Source organism: Orycteropus afer, unplaced genomic scaffold (genome assembly GCF_000298275.1).
Source record: "Orycteropus afer afer isolate SDZICR_OR568_19922 unplaced genomic scaffold, OryAfe1.0 scaffold00193, whole genome shotgun sequence".
Classification (NCBI taxonomy): Eukaryota; Metazoa; Chordata; class Mammalia; order Tubulidentata; family Orycteropodidae; genus Orycteropus; species Orycteropus afer.
Window position 1 is genome coordinate 4,664,463 of NW_006921780.1, and position 17,420 is coordinate 4,681,882.

General features: G+C 43.1%; 1 protein-coding gene across 1 annotated transcript in view; it reads right to left on the reverse strand.

The window, feature by feature from the left end:
• Positions 1–3,994: 3,994 nt before the first annotated feature.
• The window catches only part of DCAF8 (DDB1 and CUL4 associated factor 8), a 46,828-nt gene continuing 33,402 nt past the window's right edge, over positions 3,995–17,420 (reverse strand). The window contains exons 6-12 of the mRNA XM_007947705.2: positions 11,857–11,929; positions 11,293–11,350; positions 10,675–10,782; positions 9,162–9,292; positions 5,226–5,345; positions 4,719–4,835; positions 3,995–4,111 (exon numbers count right to left, since the gene is read on the reverse strand). Of these exons, the coding sequence (XP_007945896.1) occupies positions 3,995–4,111; positions 4,719–4,835; positions 5,226–5,345; positions 9,162–9,292; positions 10,675–10,782; positions 11,293–11,350; positions 11,857–11,929 (724 nt within the window). The remainder of the gene's footprint in view (positions 4,112–4,718; positions 4,836–5,225; positions 5,346–9,161; positions 9,293–10,674; positions 10,783–11,292; positions 11,351–11,856; positions 11,930–17,420) is intronic.

The following is a 17,420-nucleotide window of genomic DNA, read 5'->3' on the forward strand; positions in this document are numbered from 1 at the left end:
TGTGTGCGTGTGCGCACGCTCTGGCTGTCTGTCTACATGTCTAGCTCATCTAGTTCCTCCTCCCTGTCGGGCTGGGGGTCAGGGGCTGGGGGTCAGGGGCTGGGGGAAGAGGGCTTAGTCTCCCAACTCTAAGGGGAGGTAGGGGCTATTTCTATGCAAATAGAAATTGGCACATTCCTCCTACTTCCCTTTCCTCCACTCTCCACCATCTCTGAAGTGTGGGAGCAGAAAGGACCTGCATTTTCTTACTGCAAAGAGCTGAGGTGGGGGTGAGGCATGGGAGAATGAGTGGATGTATGGAAAACCAGTGCAGAGGGAAAGTGAAGAGGCCACTCAACCCCACCTGGAAGGGGCAAGGAAAAGCCAGAGATCAATGTTCACACTCCCACGGGGAACTAGAAGATTGAAGTTTCCAGATTTTCCTCAGGTTGGAGGGCCTGGGCACCAGCAGGTCCCTTTTTGCTCCCATCTCATGGGCGGAGGATGACTATAAGCCAGGAATCTAACAAAAGAGGACCACTGGATCCTTTCCTGGCCCTGATCAAACCCCTCAAGGCACCTAGCATGCTACACTCCCCTCCCCCACCCCAACCACCTCTGCTCTGGAAAGACGATGCTGGGAGCATGCGCCACTGAGCCGGAGATGGGGATGAGGACAGAGAGAAGGATCTCCTTTTTCACTACTCCTTTATTCCTACTCAAACTGTTGCACATACTGACCCTGAACCTAGTGAGGTTTGGGGAGTAAGATTCTTAGCTTTCAGCCCTAATCCAGCCCCTCACCGCCAGGGTCCAAATGTGGTTATTGCAAGCAACCTTTCCTATTTCCCTGTAGAACACCCTCGGGCCAGAGAGAATGGAAGAAGTTAACTAGTTTTCCTTTGCACTGATCCTCAATTCAGTTCGATCCAGGAGGGGATGTAGTGACCCCTCTCCCCAATACCCTGGCCCCTTGGGTTTGTGGATGCCCCTTAGCCAAATCACTATAGTGAGTAACTCCAGCTCCTGCCTGTCCCAAGATGCCCCTCCCTAACCCGACCGTGCTAACTGTGTATACATATATATTCTACATATATGTATATTAAACCTGCACTGCCATGTCTGCCCTTCTTTGTGGTGTCTAGCATTAACTTATTGTGTAGGGCAGAGTGGGGGTGGGAGGGGAATGCCACAGTGAAGGGAGTGGCAAAGTCAAATTGCTATAGTCAAAACAAAAAAGAAAGCTTTTTTAAAAAAACAAAACCAACAATAAACTAAATTCACATTCAATCTCAGATTATTTAGAGGAAGTTTAAGTTAGGAGCTTTTAGGATATGTGAGCAAAACTTTAGGGCTAGCTGTTGCAAGAGGGAAGAAGCCAGACTGGCTAGAGAGCGTCCTCCACTCCTAGCCCAGCCCAGCCTGCCTATCCCCTCTGGCCACTGCTGTGGACACCTGCCTTAACACACACACCTCGAGTACTCCACAGGTTTGCCTTAAAGGACCTTCCCAAGTTTCCCCAGCCCTGTCTGGCTTCTCCCTTAAAGAGAGGAAATAATTTCGAGAGTGAAGAACGTGAGCACACGAAGAATAAAGTGTGTGTGAAGAGGAGAGGATGAGATAGGAGAAGAGACAGGGTCATTTTCAGCAGAGTCTAGTAGTTTCTCTGTGAGGCAAAATAATCTTAAAAAAAGACTAACCTGCCCTTCCACCCCTTGTACTGCTGTGAGATTGCTCCTATCCTGTGCTCCTGTCTGCGGTGTATTCTAACCCTGGAATAAAGGTGATTGATTGTGCCGTACCTGATTAATTTGGGAATTTCTGTGAATGACTAGGATTTTGGAGTCTTTGGATGGCCAGGAAGGGAGGGGGACAATATTTATTCCCACATCTTTCACTGCAGCCTGAGACTGGGGCTGGGAAACAATCCAACAGTACCCTACTGCTATCCTCTAAGTATCCTTCAGCTAACTGGAACCTATTTCACATGTTACAATAGTTTTCAATGGGAGCCCAAGCACTGGAAATACGGATCTCAGACAGGACTTCTAAAAATTGTAGCAAGGGTAGGGAAAGAATGCAGAGCCAGGCACCTACACTGGAAAGATTAGAAAAAAATGCCCACCATGAATGAATGGCCCACATACCACACAGAGCAGTAGTCAGGAGGGAGAAAGGGGAGGGGGGGAAGCTTTACTGAGAGAAAATACAACAAATTCCAGAGTGCATGGTTTTCAGCTCACCAACTACCCCAGCAGCAATAGGAACACAGACCATTCAGTCACCACACGTTCCCCTACCTCAGGGAGGAAGTGCAGCAGCTAACATCTGGCCTGAGAGCTGCTAGGAACTGGGACAGGGGGAAGGAGAGTCTAGGAATGCCACCATCTCACTCTCTTCTCCTCTTCCCTGGCCTGATCTAGTTATCCAACTGCCCCAGCATACAAAATTCCTGATTGGATCTAATGACGGTTAGGGGCAAAGAAACAGCAGCAAAAGCATTTAAGGGCAAAATTTCCACTAGGATATTCACACTTATTGATCAATAATATAAGACAAAGGTGTTAAAGCCCCAGCCACCCACCTTACTCCTGGATTACTTGCCCTTCAAATCTCAAGATATCAAGAGGTGGACAAGGTGTAAAGCCAAACCTAGGTAGTCCTTCCCTTTATTCCTCCAGTAGAAAGGGGGCTGGATGGCTTAAAGAATCAAGCAGCTAGAGATAAGTGTGTGGGTCTCTTCTAACACACATACTAAGAGATGGTCTGCAGTGGTGGCACCCTTCCTGAAGTCATAGTTCAGCCAAGTTTCAAAGATGGACCAACTTCTGGGAAGAAGAGGCTTCTTGGGAACCCCCACAAGACTTAAGGAGAGGTAGGAGATCTGATGTGAAGAGTTGAGAGGACTCTCCTTTTTTCCCCAATCTCTAAAACCAAGGCAGGAGAAGGAAGGAAGGGCAGAAATGAAGATTCTTCCATTTTCCAGCCTCCTGAAACCTAAAGAGTAAGCCCAATCTTCAGTGGCCATACTAGAGGGCAGGCTGACCCCAAATGTTACCTCCACATTATTACTCTTGCTCAACTCTCTCTTTAAGTCCCTTTATTGCATTCATAGAGAATATATAAGTATTTAAACTTTGACAATAACTTTAACTTGATATATCCAAGTTTGACTTGCTTTTTAATATATTTATAGATAAAAAAAATTAGGCCTCTAACAGTGATAGGGACAGGGAGATTGCTGCCACCACACAGACTTTTGTTTTTAAGTTAACAAAAGATGTAACATCTTTCCTATTCTTCCTCTACCTCTACCCCTCTTCCCACCTTCCCCCAACCTCCATCACCAGACTGGTTTGGGGGATGATGGGATGAAGAGAAGAGAGTGAAGGATACATAATCAAGTGCAAAACACTGTGATAAGTACAGACAATGAATGAGGTGGAAAGGAAAAGTGAAGAGTGTGGGATGGTTAGGGGCTCTAAGGACTTCCCAGAAAAACAGGACGCTGGGATGGGGTTGCTCAGGGGAAAAACAATGAAACTGTCTTAGACTTTAAAAAAATAATAAAGGAATAAAGGGTCAAAACCTAAAGCAAAGAGAGAGAGTGGCACTCCTACCCCTCACTCCGGCCCCTTGGTACTGATCAGTCATTTGTCCCTCTGCCTCCTTCCCAAGAAACAAGGGAGATTAAAGGAAAAGAAACTCCAATCCCTACCCCAAACCAGTTAACAAAACAGACTCCTCTCCCAAAAAAGCTTCAGGAGGACGTCATCATTTTTGCTGAGTCCTATGCACCTTTCCATGGAACCCAATTCAGCGGTCAACTCCCACTCCTAGGTACTCTCTGTTAATGGTTCATTCCCTTCTGGTTTGTCCTTTTCCTGGGATGTCTTTTATCTAAAGCAAAAAGTCCAAAGTGCATTTCTGCTGAATGTAAAGGCCTGGGACAAAAAAGAGCTGCCCAGGCAGGATCGGGTTGGCAGCCCCAGCCCATCCCTTCTGGTGTGAGGCCTCAGGACGGCATGCACTGCACTCGGTCGGGGCCCTCCTCCTCGTCCGATGTGTCTGAGGAGCTGGGAGACTCATCGGAGTCTGCATCTGTGGCCCCAACCCCAGGTTCTCGCCAGCGCTGTGGGATGGGAAAGGCTTGTTAGTAACTTCCATGGGACAGGGACAAGCCTATTAGGTCTAATCTAGAATTCAGATGTCCTAGGCCAGGGGTCAGGGCTAAGATGGTAAATATTCCAGACTCATGGATCACATAGTCTCTGTTGCAACTATTTAACACTATCATTTAAATTCTACCCCAACTGGCTTTGCAGATGTGAAAGTAGCCATAGACAATTCAGAAATGAATGAGTGTGGCCACATCCTAATAAAACTTCATTTACAAAAACAGGAACAGATTTACTGACCTCTGCCCTACAACTCTTCTGGTATGAGAGGAAAATGGAAGGGTAAGCCTAAGATTTGTTATTTTGTCTCAATTCCTTCACCACCCTCATGCCTTTGCCTTTATGAAGATAGTACTATCTGTGGCAGTCGCTGACACTTCTTTCTGCTGGTGGCTCTGCCAAGGCTACATCAAGACTCTGATGGGGATGGGGAACAATGGAGAGGAAACCCAACCAAGACCAATTCCTCTCCCTAAGTAGTGCAGAAGTATACACTAGAACTTTTTTTCACCCTCTAGAGAAGGTCACTGCCCCGGGAGCTTACTTCCTACCCCAGCTTACCCGGTGATGGCGTCTCTGTCTTAGGTGATGCATGAGGAACCAGAGCATATGGCTATCAAACAGGTCAGTGTGGTGCAAGCTATCTTCATCCCGCTCCCGCTTGTTCTTCTTAATAACCTGAAAAAAAGGGTAAGGGGGTATGAATAGGAACCTTGGCCCTGATTGGGAAAGCTGGTGTTCTTGGGAGCTGTTATGCTGAAATGGAGCTAGATTAGGAAAAGATGCTTCAGGTTCTGACACTGAGAAGATGGAAGGCTTTGAAACAGAAGAATAATTCTTTCTTAAGATGTCTGCTATCCTCATTCTACCACTACCTAGAAGTGTTTCAAAGCTGTCCCCTGTACCAGGATTGTTCCTAGGGAGGCAGTGACAGGAATGTTGGGGAGGGTGTTAAGAGTACTGCATTCAATGAATTGGGCAGAAAGTTATTCTTTCCTATGACAATAAAGAATCATAACAGGATGCGGATAAGCAGAAAGAAAAGAATCTCTGCAGTCAACCACTTACATCCTTTAACCCTGTAAGCTCAGTGGAAGCTTCAGCTGTGGGTGCCCAGATCTTGACATCATGGTCTAAGCCACTGGTTGCCAGCACAGGCAGGTGAGGGTGGGGCTCAAGACAGTTTACCTGGTCAAAGGGAAGGAAATAAAGCAGAGGTTCAGGGCTGTGTGAAACAAGAGTTTAAAAACCATTCACCATGAGTCAACCAACTGTCCTCAATCAGGGCTAGTACATCTGCTGGAAAAGCAAGCCCACACATAATTAGTCTAGGCTAAGGGATTTCCTGGGAGTGGAAGAAACAGGGACATAGATTAGGTATAAAGCCAGGTCCGTCTATCATTTCCTCATTTAGGTCAGGGGTGGCTTTAACCCCAGACATAGCCTTAGGAGTGGGTGGGTGACTGGCCAAGCTTACTGCTGGCTTCACAAGAAGGCAATGAGGTCTAGATGACCTCATTCGGTCAGATTCCAAAGCTCCAACTTGCCCAAAGCTGGAGAGAAACAGTTCAGTGACTTTCACCAAGTGGCAAATAAATTTTAAAAAATGAAGAAAGTAGCTGCTGCCACTGAGCCCCCAGAGAAGAGTCAGAGTACAATTACACTTACTTAGCACTGTATTAGAATGAGAGGAAGGCATAGGCTGAGAAGAGGAGGCTAAACTGGGATAAGGGAGGGAGTGGAGGCTCACGTCTGCTTCAGGATCCTCTGCACACATCTCAGGGGACAGCATCATGCTATCTACCCTGAGAGCACAATATGCTCAGCTGTAGGGCAGCATGGAATGGCAAAGCAGCTTCCTGGGAGCCCTCGCACCCTCAATCTCAGCCACCCTTTGGGTACATTCACTGAGCCAAATACATTAATTATATATGGCAGGTAGGCCTTATGGCTTAGGCAGTTTTCTTCAGTCCAAAGGTACTCATGCCCCTTGCTGTCTAACTGGGAAATACCAGCTACTGTAACACAGGGCAGGATAAGGTAGGGGCAGGGCCTTCCCCACAGGAAGAGCTGGTCCTAGATCAAGTTGCTAAAGCATTTTCAGGCTTTTAGTCAGATGAGGAACAGATAGGAAAGGAAATCAGAAGGAAAAAGGTGTGGTGCCAGCTACTCCTCACCTCACCCACCCATCTTGAAACTGCCCTGTAGTCCAAGACTGGCAAGAGGAAAACAGCCTTTGGTAAAAAGCCTTACAGTTCTCTCTCTGGGCTAAACTCCCACCCCCCAAGCTGCACACATAAAGAGCAGCTTAGGAAAAGCCAGAGGTAGGCAGGCATGGAAAATAAAGCCTGACCCACACTTCAACCTCCTTTGGCTTCCATTTTACAAATAATTTTTTTTTAAATGCTAAAAAAAAAAAAAAAAAAAAAACCACCACCCTGAAAGTAAATCTGAGCTTAAGAGTAAAGCATAAATCCCATTCCTTTTTCTCCTTCTCTAGAGAGTAGCTCATTACAAAGTTTCAATCTGGGCTCATTTAGGAAGGGAGGAGGATGTTCCAGTGTCAGACCCCAGAGCATGAGACACTAGAAAGACATTCTATTACTTGGGAATATTATCAAAGGATATGTGACAAGTAACACAAATAAACCTGAACTTATTCATCCATCTCCTGATAAGCCCTTCCTATATCTCTACTCTGAGCTAGCTGTGCTTGAAAAAGTCAGCAAAATAAAAAATCATAAGAGAACAATTCCTTAAGACTACAAACAAAGCCAACTGCAAGAACAACAGAATTACATACAGAGCTGGCAAAGAGAATGGACAGAGAACAGATCGGACCTGTCTCGAATACCAGGACTTACCTCGTCAATGAAGAGTTTCAGCCTTAGAATCCTGAGCTACAGGAATATAGGGAATGGGATAAAGTAGCATGGTGCTTTTGGGAGACTAAGGCATATATAAGGAGCTCTGGTGGTATAGTGCCTAAGGAATATGCCTGCTAACCAGAAGGCTGGCAGTTCAAACCCACCAAGCACTCCTCAGAAGGAAGATAGGGCAATCTACTTCTGTAGAGGTAACGCCTCGGAAACCCAAGGAGGGGTCGCTATGAGTCAGAAACAACTTGATGGCAGTGAGTTTGGTTTTTCAGTTAAGGCATATATTTCCCTCACCCTCGTCCCTGTGAAGATGAATAAAAACAGAGAGTACTAGAGACCAAGCCAAAAACAATTAGGAGACCTGGGCAAGGTGGACAATAATCTCTAATATCCTTTCTAGTTCTAACATTCTATTTTATAACCTAGAACCACTGTGAGTCTGTATTGAGACTGTTATTTGGTGACTCCAGTGCTGGGGGGTTAGGACAAAAGAACAGAGAACCAATACCACATATATCATTCAGCTTATACAGAGGCAAGAACGAGTCAGGAAATTCACTTCAGTGTGCGCTCTCTATGCCTCTGTTTTAGTCCCTCACTCTTATGATCCTAAAATGCAAGCCTGGGCTCACCTATCCCAAGCCAATGCCCTCCCCACTTCAGCACCTGGATTAATTATCAAATCCAAGTACTAGCTGAGTTGAAAGGAGTCTGGCTTCAGTATACTTCTGGAGAACGGCCAAGTATTGGCCTAAGGGAGGGCCCTCAGGCACAGCATATGACAATAGTTTATAAATCCAGAAAGGACCCCCTTTTTTTACTTCCTTCTTCGCAGAATTCTCATTAGGACCCTTTGTTTTAGGTTTGGTTTGTTCACTGCAGATAATACAGAGGAACCTATTCTACAGGCTCTTACTGACAGAGTAGGAAATGAAGCAGCGAAGAGTGAGACACACCTTGAACTTCTAGAATCCTCTCCACTTGCATACAGGCCATAGAAGCCCTGGATCTCCAAAAAACTTAAAGAAAACCAGAGAAAATTTGAAATAGTCTCACACTAGGGAAAGAAACACATAAGAATGAATGGGATCCATATTGTAACGAATCATTCTAAATTCTAAAACCATTCTTTGGATAACCATCAAGAGAAGCTTGGGCTCTTTGCAGCTAACCACAGCTTAGAAGGAATGGAAAGGAAGAGAGACCAAGCTGTCGTAGCAGTTTCTTAGAGGCCTTAAGGAGCCAGTACTACCTTGGTAACAAATAACATCTAAGTCTCCCAAGCTGTCTCTTTCTTATCTTCTGAGGTCCAAAAAACTTGTCATAGAAAGCTAGTGAACTCCTTCCTAACACTAGGTCTCAAAAAAGAAAATTAAAATGGTATGGTTAGCTAGATACATCTGAAGAGCTGACCATTCTTCATTATATTACTTAGGATTCCCACTCTTGCTCTTTGTCCCACTTCCATAGAGGCTGTGTGTAAAATTCAAAGGACAGGCAGACTGTGATACAATCATGGGTTGTATAGCAGGCAGCTCAGCCACTCCTTCTTTAAACAGACATTCTGCCAAACACACACATATTATGTAAGCATATTTAACTTAGTACAACACTTTACTAATAAAATAATCACACCAAATAAATTCAATACTGAATATACCACATTATCTAATACACAAATCATGTTCTGATTTTCCCAGCTGTCTAAAAAATGTTCTTTATAGCTTTTATCCCCAGATCCAGGAACCAGTTAAGCTATTCTTTAAGGGATGTGACATGGAGACCTCTTTGTTATTGTGTGGAATGGTGTGCTCTGACCTCTAGTGCTTTTCTTTTGAAAAAGGTCCATACCTAGAGATAGTTATCTCACTTAGGCCAGGTTCTTCCCAAAGATCCCTTTTCTCTTCTTCATCAACTGTCTTACAGGGGCAGAAGACAGGAAAAGGGAGAAAACATTCCACCAAAACCTCAGTACTCCTAAGTTATACAGCCTTTTCATTCAGCTCTGGACCTCTAAGAAAGCATGATATCATGTTGTCACAATGAGACTTCATGGGCCCTGGTAAAACCTACCTTAATGACTGGAGAGAAAAGGAAGTCAGCCAGCCCAGCACACCATACTCACCACGCCTCCCTTGTCCCCCTCCATGAACTGAATGATCTGGCAGGATGATTTCTCCCAGAGGAAGATGTGCCCGCAGTCACTACCGCTCACCACAAACTCACTCTTGGGGCCATAGAAATTGACACCTTTTACTGAAATGATAAATGAGAGGAACAAACCACATGAGGGTTGGCATCAGGCCTCTCTGTTATTTACCTCACAGGGAATTAAGTTATTCACAAATTCTAAATCAGCTGAGAACCAAAGAATTCATTTCACTTTCACAAAACAAATCAAGGGATTGTGCATGTATAATAGATAGTTAGAAGAAGAATCACATGAGACACAGAGACTATTTATACTCTCCCAAAATGCTCCACTGGGCTGAGGAGTTGGCAGTCCCTTAGCAACAGCCTCATATGATTAGTCTGTATCCTATCGAGCAGCCAAAGGCCCCACTAATGGCTTCCCCATCCCAACCTGAATTGTTCCAGCTCTGCCTAGTCCTAGGCAGCACCATCCTATACTCTAGGATTATGCTTGATCTGTGTACTTCATTGGTTCTTTGACAATGCTTCTTGGGTCATTAACTCACCTGAGACTAGGGGAGGTAATGCCACAATTGCCTATAACCAGCAGCATCTGAACTGTGCTTGCTACCAGGACTCTGAACAGCCAGGTTCTACTCTCTGGAGTGAGAGAAGCCAGAAGCCCTAACTACTATCTACCACAGACAGTCCCATATTTGTTATTAAACTGGCATCCTTTCTTTTGTCTGCCAGTAGACTGAGATCCAAGTAGAAGCTTCTCCATCTCTCCTCACCAGCTCAAGAGGAAAAGGAAAACAATCCAACTATTCTCTCCTAGTCAAAATTATGACAGGTATCTTTTAAGAGTGGTAAAAACAAAGAGCAGTGATTCCCTAATTTTTCTACACATTAGAATCACGGGAGGAGCTTTAAAAATCCTGAAGTTCAAGTAGCACCCCATACCAATTAAATTAGAATGTATGTGACAGGAGCCAAGCATCAGCCATTTTTGAAAGATTGTCAGGTGATTCCAATGTGCAGCAAAATTTGGGAACCAGGGACACAGAACAAAAAAGGTCCATCTTCACTGTAACTTGGGCTAGGGACCACCATCATTCCTCCTCTGTCTTGCACTCTCCACATTTAAGGTATTTCAGGACAACTGCCTAAAGAGGGCTTTCCCTGGCTTGCCAACAAGGCTTTGTGACTATCCTGAAGTTACCTAGAGTCATAATCATTAAAAAAAAAAAAAGCCAGTCTAGATTTCATATGCCCAAGTTAATCAGAAGCAACATTACTCAGTGGTGAAAGATGCTCCCATGTCCTCTTTCCTTTAGACACAGAAGACTCATGAAAGCTCCAGGCCAACTGGGAATTACCTCTCACTACCCAATAACAGGCAGCCTACTCACTTCAGTAGTTCATATTTGCACAAACTAAATAAAATACTGTGGTTCTCCAAGCAAACAGATTTGGGCCTTAGACACCAAGGAAGATAGCCTCACCTGTGGCATTATTTCTATGGCCTTTATATCTCTTAACATACTGGGCCCCATCGCTGTGAGAGGAGTTGAAGAGGTAAATGTCTTCATCATTGTAACTGGCCAGGAGCTCTGCCAAGAACAAGCACATAGCAGTGAAGGCAAAGGCTGAAAAAAGCTGGGATCAGGTGGTGGGGGTTGGGGTGGCGCTTCTTGCCAATAATGCCCCCTCCTAATACCCAGGTATAGCACCCATTTTACTCAGAAAGGCAAGCAAGTCAGGTTGTCTGACAGGCTAGGAACTCACTGCCAACCTAGGGGTAGCAGAATGCTCAGGAAGAACATACCTATTAACTCAGAATTGAGTCAAAGGCATAAGAACCTACTCAGCCAAGTAGTCTGGGCTTCAGGATAGGCCCTGCCAAACATTGCCGGCAGCATTCTGCAAGTGGTGCCGGGCACCTCCAAGGGTCATCTGCTGTATCCTCCCACTATGTGCTCACCATCAGCAACTAATCCCCAGCTGCTCCACTTGGAGCTATAGCACAGGGGTGAGCTCTGGAGGGCACATGCCTCACTGGCTCAGCAGCTCCCTAGACAGAGGGGGCATGCCAGCCTAGGAGCTGGGCCCTGCTCACGTACCTGTGCCGTCGTGGCTGTACACAAGACAGGTGATGTTTGCTTTGGACTCACTGTTCACCTGCAATAAGGAGCAGATACTGACTGATGCCCCACCCCCCCATTTGTTATACCACCTTCAGGAAACAGGTTTTTCTTCAAAGTCCCCTGTATTTTCTCCAGGCATTGAGAGAGACAGGTAGGAACACAACCAATGAAACGAGACCACCACAGGGGTAAGAGTCCTAGGGATTTCTGTTGTTTGTCTTCTGTGTCCTATATATTTTATTATATATACCTTATCTTTTTTTTTTTTCCCCCCCAAATATATACACCTTATCTTTTAAGGCCTCACCATCATGGTATTAGGTAGTTACCATTACCTCTATTTTGTCAGTAAGGAAACTGAGGCCTAGAGAGGTGAAGTGACTGCCCAAAATCACAGAGCTGAGAAGTGGTAGAGCTAGGATTCAAATCCAGATGTCTGACTCAAAAGTCCAAGCTCTTCCTACCATACCAACAAGTTCAGGGAAAACCTTGGGGGCAAGTCAGGGAAGCTTGGAGCCACTGGCCCTTCATAAATCTTACCAGGTGATGAGGACAGAATTTCTTGAGCACTCCATTGTTCTCATTCTCATCTATTTTCCTCTGGTCATAAATCCTGTGGTGAAGAAGCAATGAAAATATCAAAACTTATAAGCTGATCCCTTGAAGAGTTCCAATTCGATATAGTAGCAGTAACAGCAGCCAGCTGGAAGTAAGGGCAAAAAAAAAAAAAAAAAAATCAAGCTTCTGGTTCATGTTCTTCCTCTACCTTGCAGGTCCTTCCTTCTTTAATCCCTTTCCAAACACTAACTCTTCCATCCAGGTCCTTCCTATTTCAAGTGGCAATCCTCAATTATATCAGTTTCAAGTGACTTACCCATCTCTGAACTTTTGTATCACTTACTGTTTATTTTCACTAAAAAAACTAAGCTTTTTTGTGTATGTTACCTCCCCAATAGGGTTTATTACTCATAGGTAGAGGCCATGCTTTTATATAAGTCAGCAAGTCTTCAATCTGTCCCTGAAATCTTTTTATTTGGCCAGTTCTCCCTCTCTCATATCCCTTAACCACTATTATAAACCCTCACTTTTTTCCCCAAGACTCCCTCGCCTTCCTTTATTCCCATCAAGCAAGCTCCTTTCACTTTCCCGTCTCTCTTTAATCCAAGCATTTTCTAAATTAATCATTCATTCAAATAAATGATATATGCCAAGTATTATGCTAAGTGATGGAAGTACAGTGAGGAATAAGACAGGTTCATTCGGTCCTTGTCCTCCCACATCGGTCTCCACCAGTCTCTGAGCCTAATCTTTCTATAGCTATTCTTTTTATTATCGTATTTTCAACAGTTTATACATATTTTGCTTCATGACACTAACTGCAGTCTCCACAATGTAACAGCTCTTTTCCCACTTCCTCCCTGTGGTTAATTTTTCCCTGTGCCCTTCCTTCCTATTCAGTCCTGCCTTCTAAGCTTTCTCCCTGTGCAAATGGACTCACTGTTCACCTGCAATAAGGAGCAGATACTGACTGATGCCCCACCCCCCCATTTGTTATGCTTCTGTTCTCCCACAGTTGACTGTTCTAAGGAGTGTACCTACCTATTGTAATTGTCCACCTTGTAGGCTTTACTGAAGTTAAGCCACAGGAGTGAGTTCAATTCTAGACCTGAAGGGTGACTAGGGCCCAGTCTCGGAGGTCTCACCAGTCTCTATCAGATCCACTCTTAATCTCAACCCTTCAGGGACCCTGTTTGATTAGTCCATTTCTCAACCTCTTCCTCATCACTGCTCCATTTAAAAAAACAAAAAACTTAATTCTACTGACCGTCCTTTCCTATTGCTTCCCCTTTCCTTCCCCTCACAGTCAAATTACTGAAAAGAACAATCTACAATCTACCTTCAATACTTTCACTTCTCAATTCATCCCAATATGGCTTTGGCCTTCACCTCACTAACTCCTCTAGCTGATGTCATCAGTAACCTCACTGCCAAAACCAACAAGATACTTTTCAGGCTCTTCTCTTTTGGCTTGACATTGTTGAGCACTTCTTCCTTGTAACACTTTTTTCCTTTAATGTCCAACCACTACCTAATGTTGTTCATGGCTTGTCTTTTACTATCCCTTAAATGTCAATGTTCCTCAAAGATCAGGTCATAAGTTCCGCTCTGACTGTATACTACAGATTTCAACCCTTCCTTACGGGAATATCCACCACTTGTCTGGTCAATTTGTGGTGGCTTGCATGTTGCTGTGAGGCTGGAGGCTATACCACCGTAATTTCAAATACCAGTAGGATCACCCACAGTGGACAGGTTTCAGCGGAGCTTCCAGACTAAAACAGACTCAGAAGAGGAGGGCATCCACTTTTCAAAGAATTGGCCAGTGAAAAACCTTATGAATAGCAGTGAAACACTGTCTGATATATTACTGGAAAACTTGATGAATAGTCCTGAAACACTGTCCGATAATATGTGCCAGAAGTGAGCTCCTCAGATCAGAAGGCACTCAAGATACGACTGGGGAAGAGCTGACTCCTCAGAGTAGAGCCAACCTTAATGATGTGGATGGAGTAAAGCTTTCAGGACCACCATTTGCTGATGTAGCACAACTCAAAATGAGAAGAAATAGCTGCAAACATCCATTAATAACCAGAACATGGAATGTACAAGAACATCCTTCCCTTTCTTCCTTAAGTACTTATTATTGTTTTGGTGTCACAAATGTCTAATACATTGGTGTCCCATCAAGTTGACTCCTACTTACAGAGATCCTATACAACAGAATAGAGCTATACCATACGGTTTCCTAGGCTGTAATCTTTACAGGAATATATGGCCAGGTCTTTTCTCCCACGGAGACTGGTTCTAACTATCAACCTTTAGGTTAGCAGCTGAGTGCTTAACCATAGTACCAACAGGGCTCCTCAGTAATTTTTAAGAATCCACTGCATTTTAGATATGATGCTAGACCAGGATTGGCAAACTTTTTCTTCTTAAAGAACCAGACAGTAAACATTTTAAGCTTGCAGGCCCATCTAGTCTCTGCTGCAACTATTCAACTCTGCCACTATAGCATGAAAGCAGCCATGGACAATATAAATAAATGGTCATGGCTGTGTTCCAATAAAAATTTAATTACAAGCATAGTTTGCCAACCCCTATGCTAGACAATACTGACACAAAAATGAATATGGATTTCCCGTTTTCTGGGCACAGGCAGGCCCTTGACATTTTAAATCCAATAAAAATGGTTTCAGCACCCTCCCAAGACCCTTACTTACTGAATCCTTTATCCATAGACTTCAGTGACCCACTAAAAAAAAAAAAAACCAAACTCACTATCGTTGAGTAGATTCGACTCATAGTGACTCCTCCTTGGGTTTCTGAGGCAGAATCTCTATGGAAGTAGATTGCCCAATCCTCCTTCCAAGGAGTGGCTGGTGGGTTTAGTTACACTAAATGTCTCTTATTCCTTTTCACCTGTTTTTTTTCCGCCTGCTCTTAATCTAGGGTTCCTTCAGTGTCGCAGATCTCAGGGAGCAAAGGGACTACTTATCAACTGTGTTTTATGAACAAGAGCATATACCAAATCCTTTAGCAATAAATGTACATGTCAACCAATCACACTGCCATCTCTACCACCATGGGATTCATCTAATACATTCTCCTTTTCTCCATTCCTGTAAATTCTTAAACGATGCTAAGCAGAATTTAGCAGCAGGGACTCAAACCTATGCCTTTTCTACTTGCCTACTTTTTTTTGGCCATAGGCCAACATCTTCCCACAGACTTCTCCTTAAACGTTTCCTCATAGTCCTAAACTAAAATTCCCTATCTGTGATGCAAAAGCCTTGGGAATGAGTAAGCTATTTCTCTGTATTCCTCTGAAGGAATTCCTTCAGGCTGGAAGAGAAAGCTAATGGTATTATAAAATATTCACCACAAATGTTTTCAAATTTAATTGGAGGATGCACTCTTCAGGTTTTTTCAAAGAAGGAATCATAAAGAGGGAAATCCTAAAATGTTCAATTAGCTGAATTAAGCGGTACCAGAAAAGTTGCAGGTGATAATGCATAACATCAGAGAAGAGATGTAGTGCTGAAAGGACTAAAAGGACTGTCTGCTCATGCATTTTCAGTGTGCTCCAAAATCTACACATGCTTTTGTCTAGTAAATATCCCATTATCTGCTGCAAACTTGAGATATACAAAAGAAGAGAGGAAAATGAGACTGATAAAAGACAGAAGATAAGAGTATCTCTATTGTCTGAAATGTTAAAACTAATTCTTAGCTTACTCTAATCCCAAGAAAGTATCAGCTTTGGAATAAGGCATTATCAACTGCAGTTTGCAACACAGCCAACTCTTGTGTTCCCCTCCAAACATCAAGGTCCTAGTAACAGAATTCTCTAGGGACACAGCAATTTAGAGCTCTAACTAGGAAACTGCGATTAGAAATTTCAGTGAATGGTTTATGTGGAGGAGGTAGCCCCTGAAAGTTCTGACAACCACAACCCTTCTGAACAAATTTCTTATTAAAAAAAAAGTGACATATCTGACAACTGGTAAACACAGAAGAAAGGACGTGCAGGGAAAGAAGAAAATAACAAGCTTCTGCAATTCTTTTGAGGCTGGACTCTGGAACAGGTAAGCTCATCTCTTATATTTTCTATAAACTTATTATTTCCCTATGATTCTTATTACTCATTAATAAGGATGGTTATAAATCATTAATTTCAGGATAGTTATAAAAATGTGCTCTCACAGGAGTGGCAATATTAATTTCTGATCAAATTGACTTTAAGACAAAAACCACCACACGACAGGAAGGACATTATATAATGGCTAAAGGATCAAATGAACATGAAGATATAACCATAATAAATATCTATGGACCCAATGAAAGAGCCCCAAAATACATAAATTAGACATTAAAAGAGCTGAAAAGTCAAATAGATGACTCCACAGCCACAGTGGGAGACTTTAATACACCACTTTCAATGAAAGACAGAATACCCGGAAAGAAACTCAACAATGATGCAGAAGAGCTAAACAATACAATCCACAAACTTGACCTCATAGAGCACTTCACCCAACAACAGCACAATATACGTTCTTTTTCAGTGCGCATGGAACATTTTCCATGATAGACCATATGTTAGGCCATAAAGCAAGCCTTCATAAATTTAAAAACATTGAAATACTGCAAGGCATCTTTTCAGATCATAATGCTATCAAATTAGAAATCAACAATAGGAAGGCCAATGGAAAAAGAGTAAACACATGGAAAGTAAACAACATCCTCCTAAAGAAAGACTGGGTAAGAGAAGAAATCAAAATTGAAATTCAAAAATTCCTTGAATCAAATGAGAATGAAAACTCAACATACCAAAATCTTTGGGACACAGCAAAAGCAGTGATCAAAGGCCAATTTATAGCAATAAATGCACACATACAAAAAAGAAGAAAGAGCCAAAATCAACACTTTAAACGAACATCTCCAACAATTAGAAAAAAGAACAAGAAAAGCCTACAGTCACCAGAAAAAAGGAAGTAATATCAAGATTTGAGCAGAAATCAATGAAAGAGAAAACAGAAGGCAAAAGAAAAAAATCAACAAGACCAGAAGTTGGATTTTTTTAAAAGATCAGTAAAATTAACAAACCACTGGCAAATTTAACAAAGGGAAAGAGGAAGAGAATACAGATAACACAAATAAGAAACGAAATGGGTGACATCACAATAGAACCAACTGAAATAAGAAGGATAATATCATGATACTATGAAGAACTGTACTCCAACAAATTTGAAAATTTGGAAGAAATGGACAGATTTCTAGAAACACACCACTTACCTAAATGAATACAGACTGATGTGGAAAAGTTGAACAGATCCATAACAAAAGAAGAAAATGAACAGGTGTGATAGTTGGAGCTGTGTGTCAACTTGGCTGGACCACAATTCTGTGTGGTTTAAGCAGTTGTAATGTGGTTATTCCCATGATGGGATCAGATGAATATGTTTTGAGCAGCCAATCCATTGAAAAGGGGTTTTCCTAGGGGTGTGGCCTGCTTCCAGTATTATTTATGGACATCCTGGGAAAAG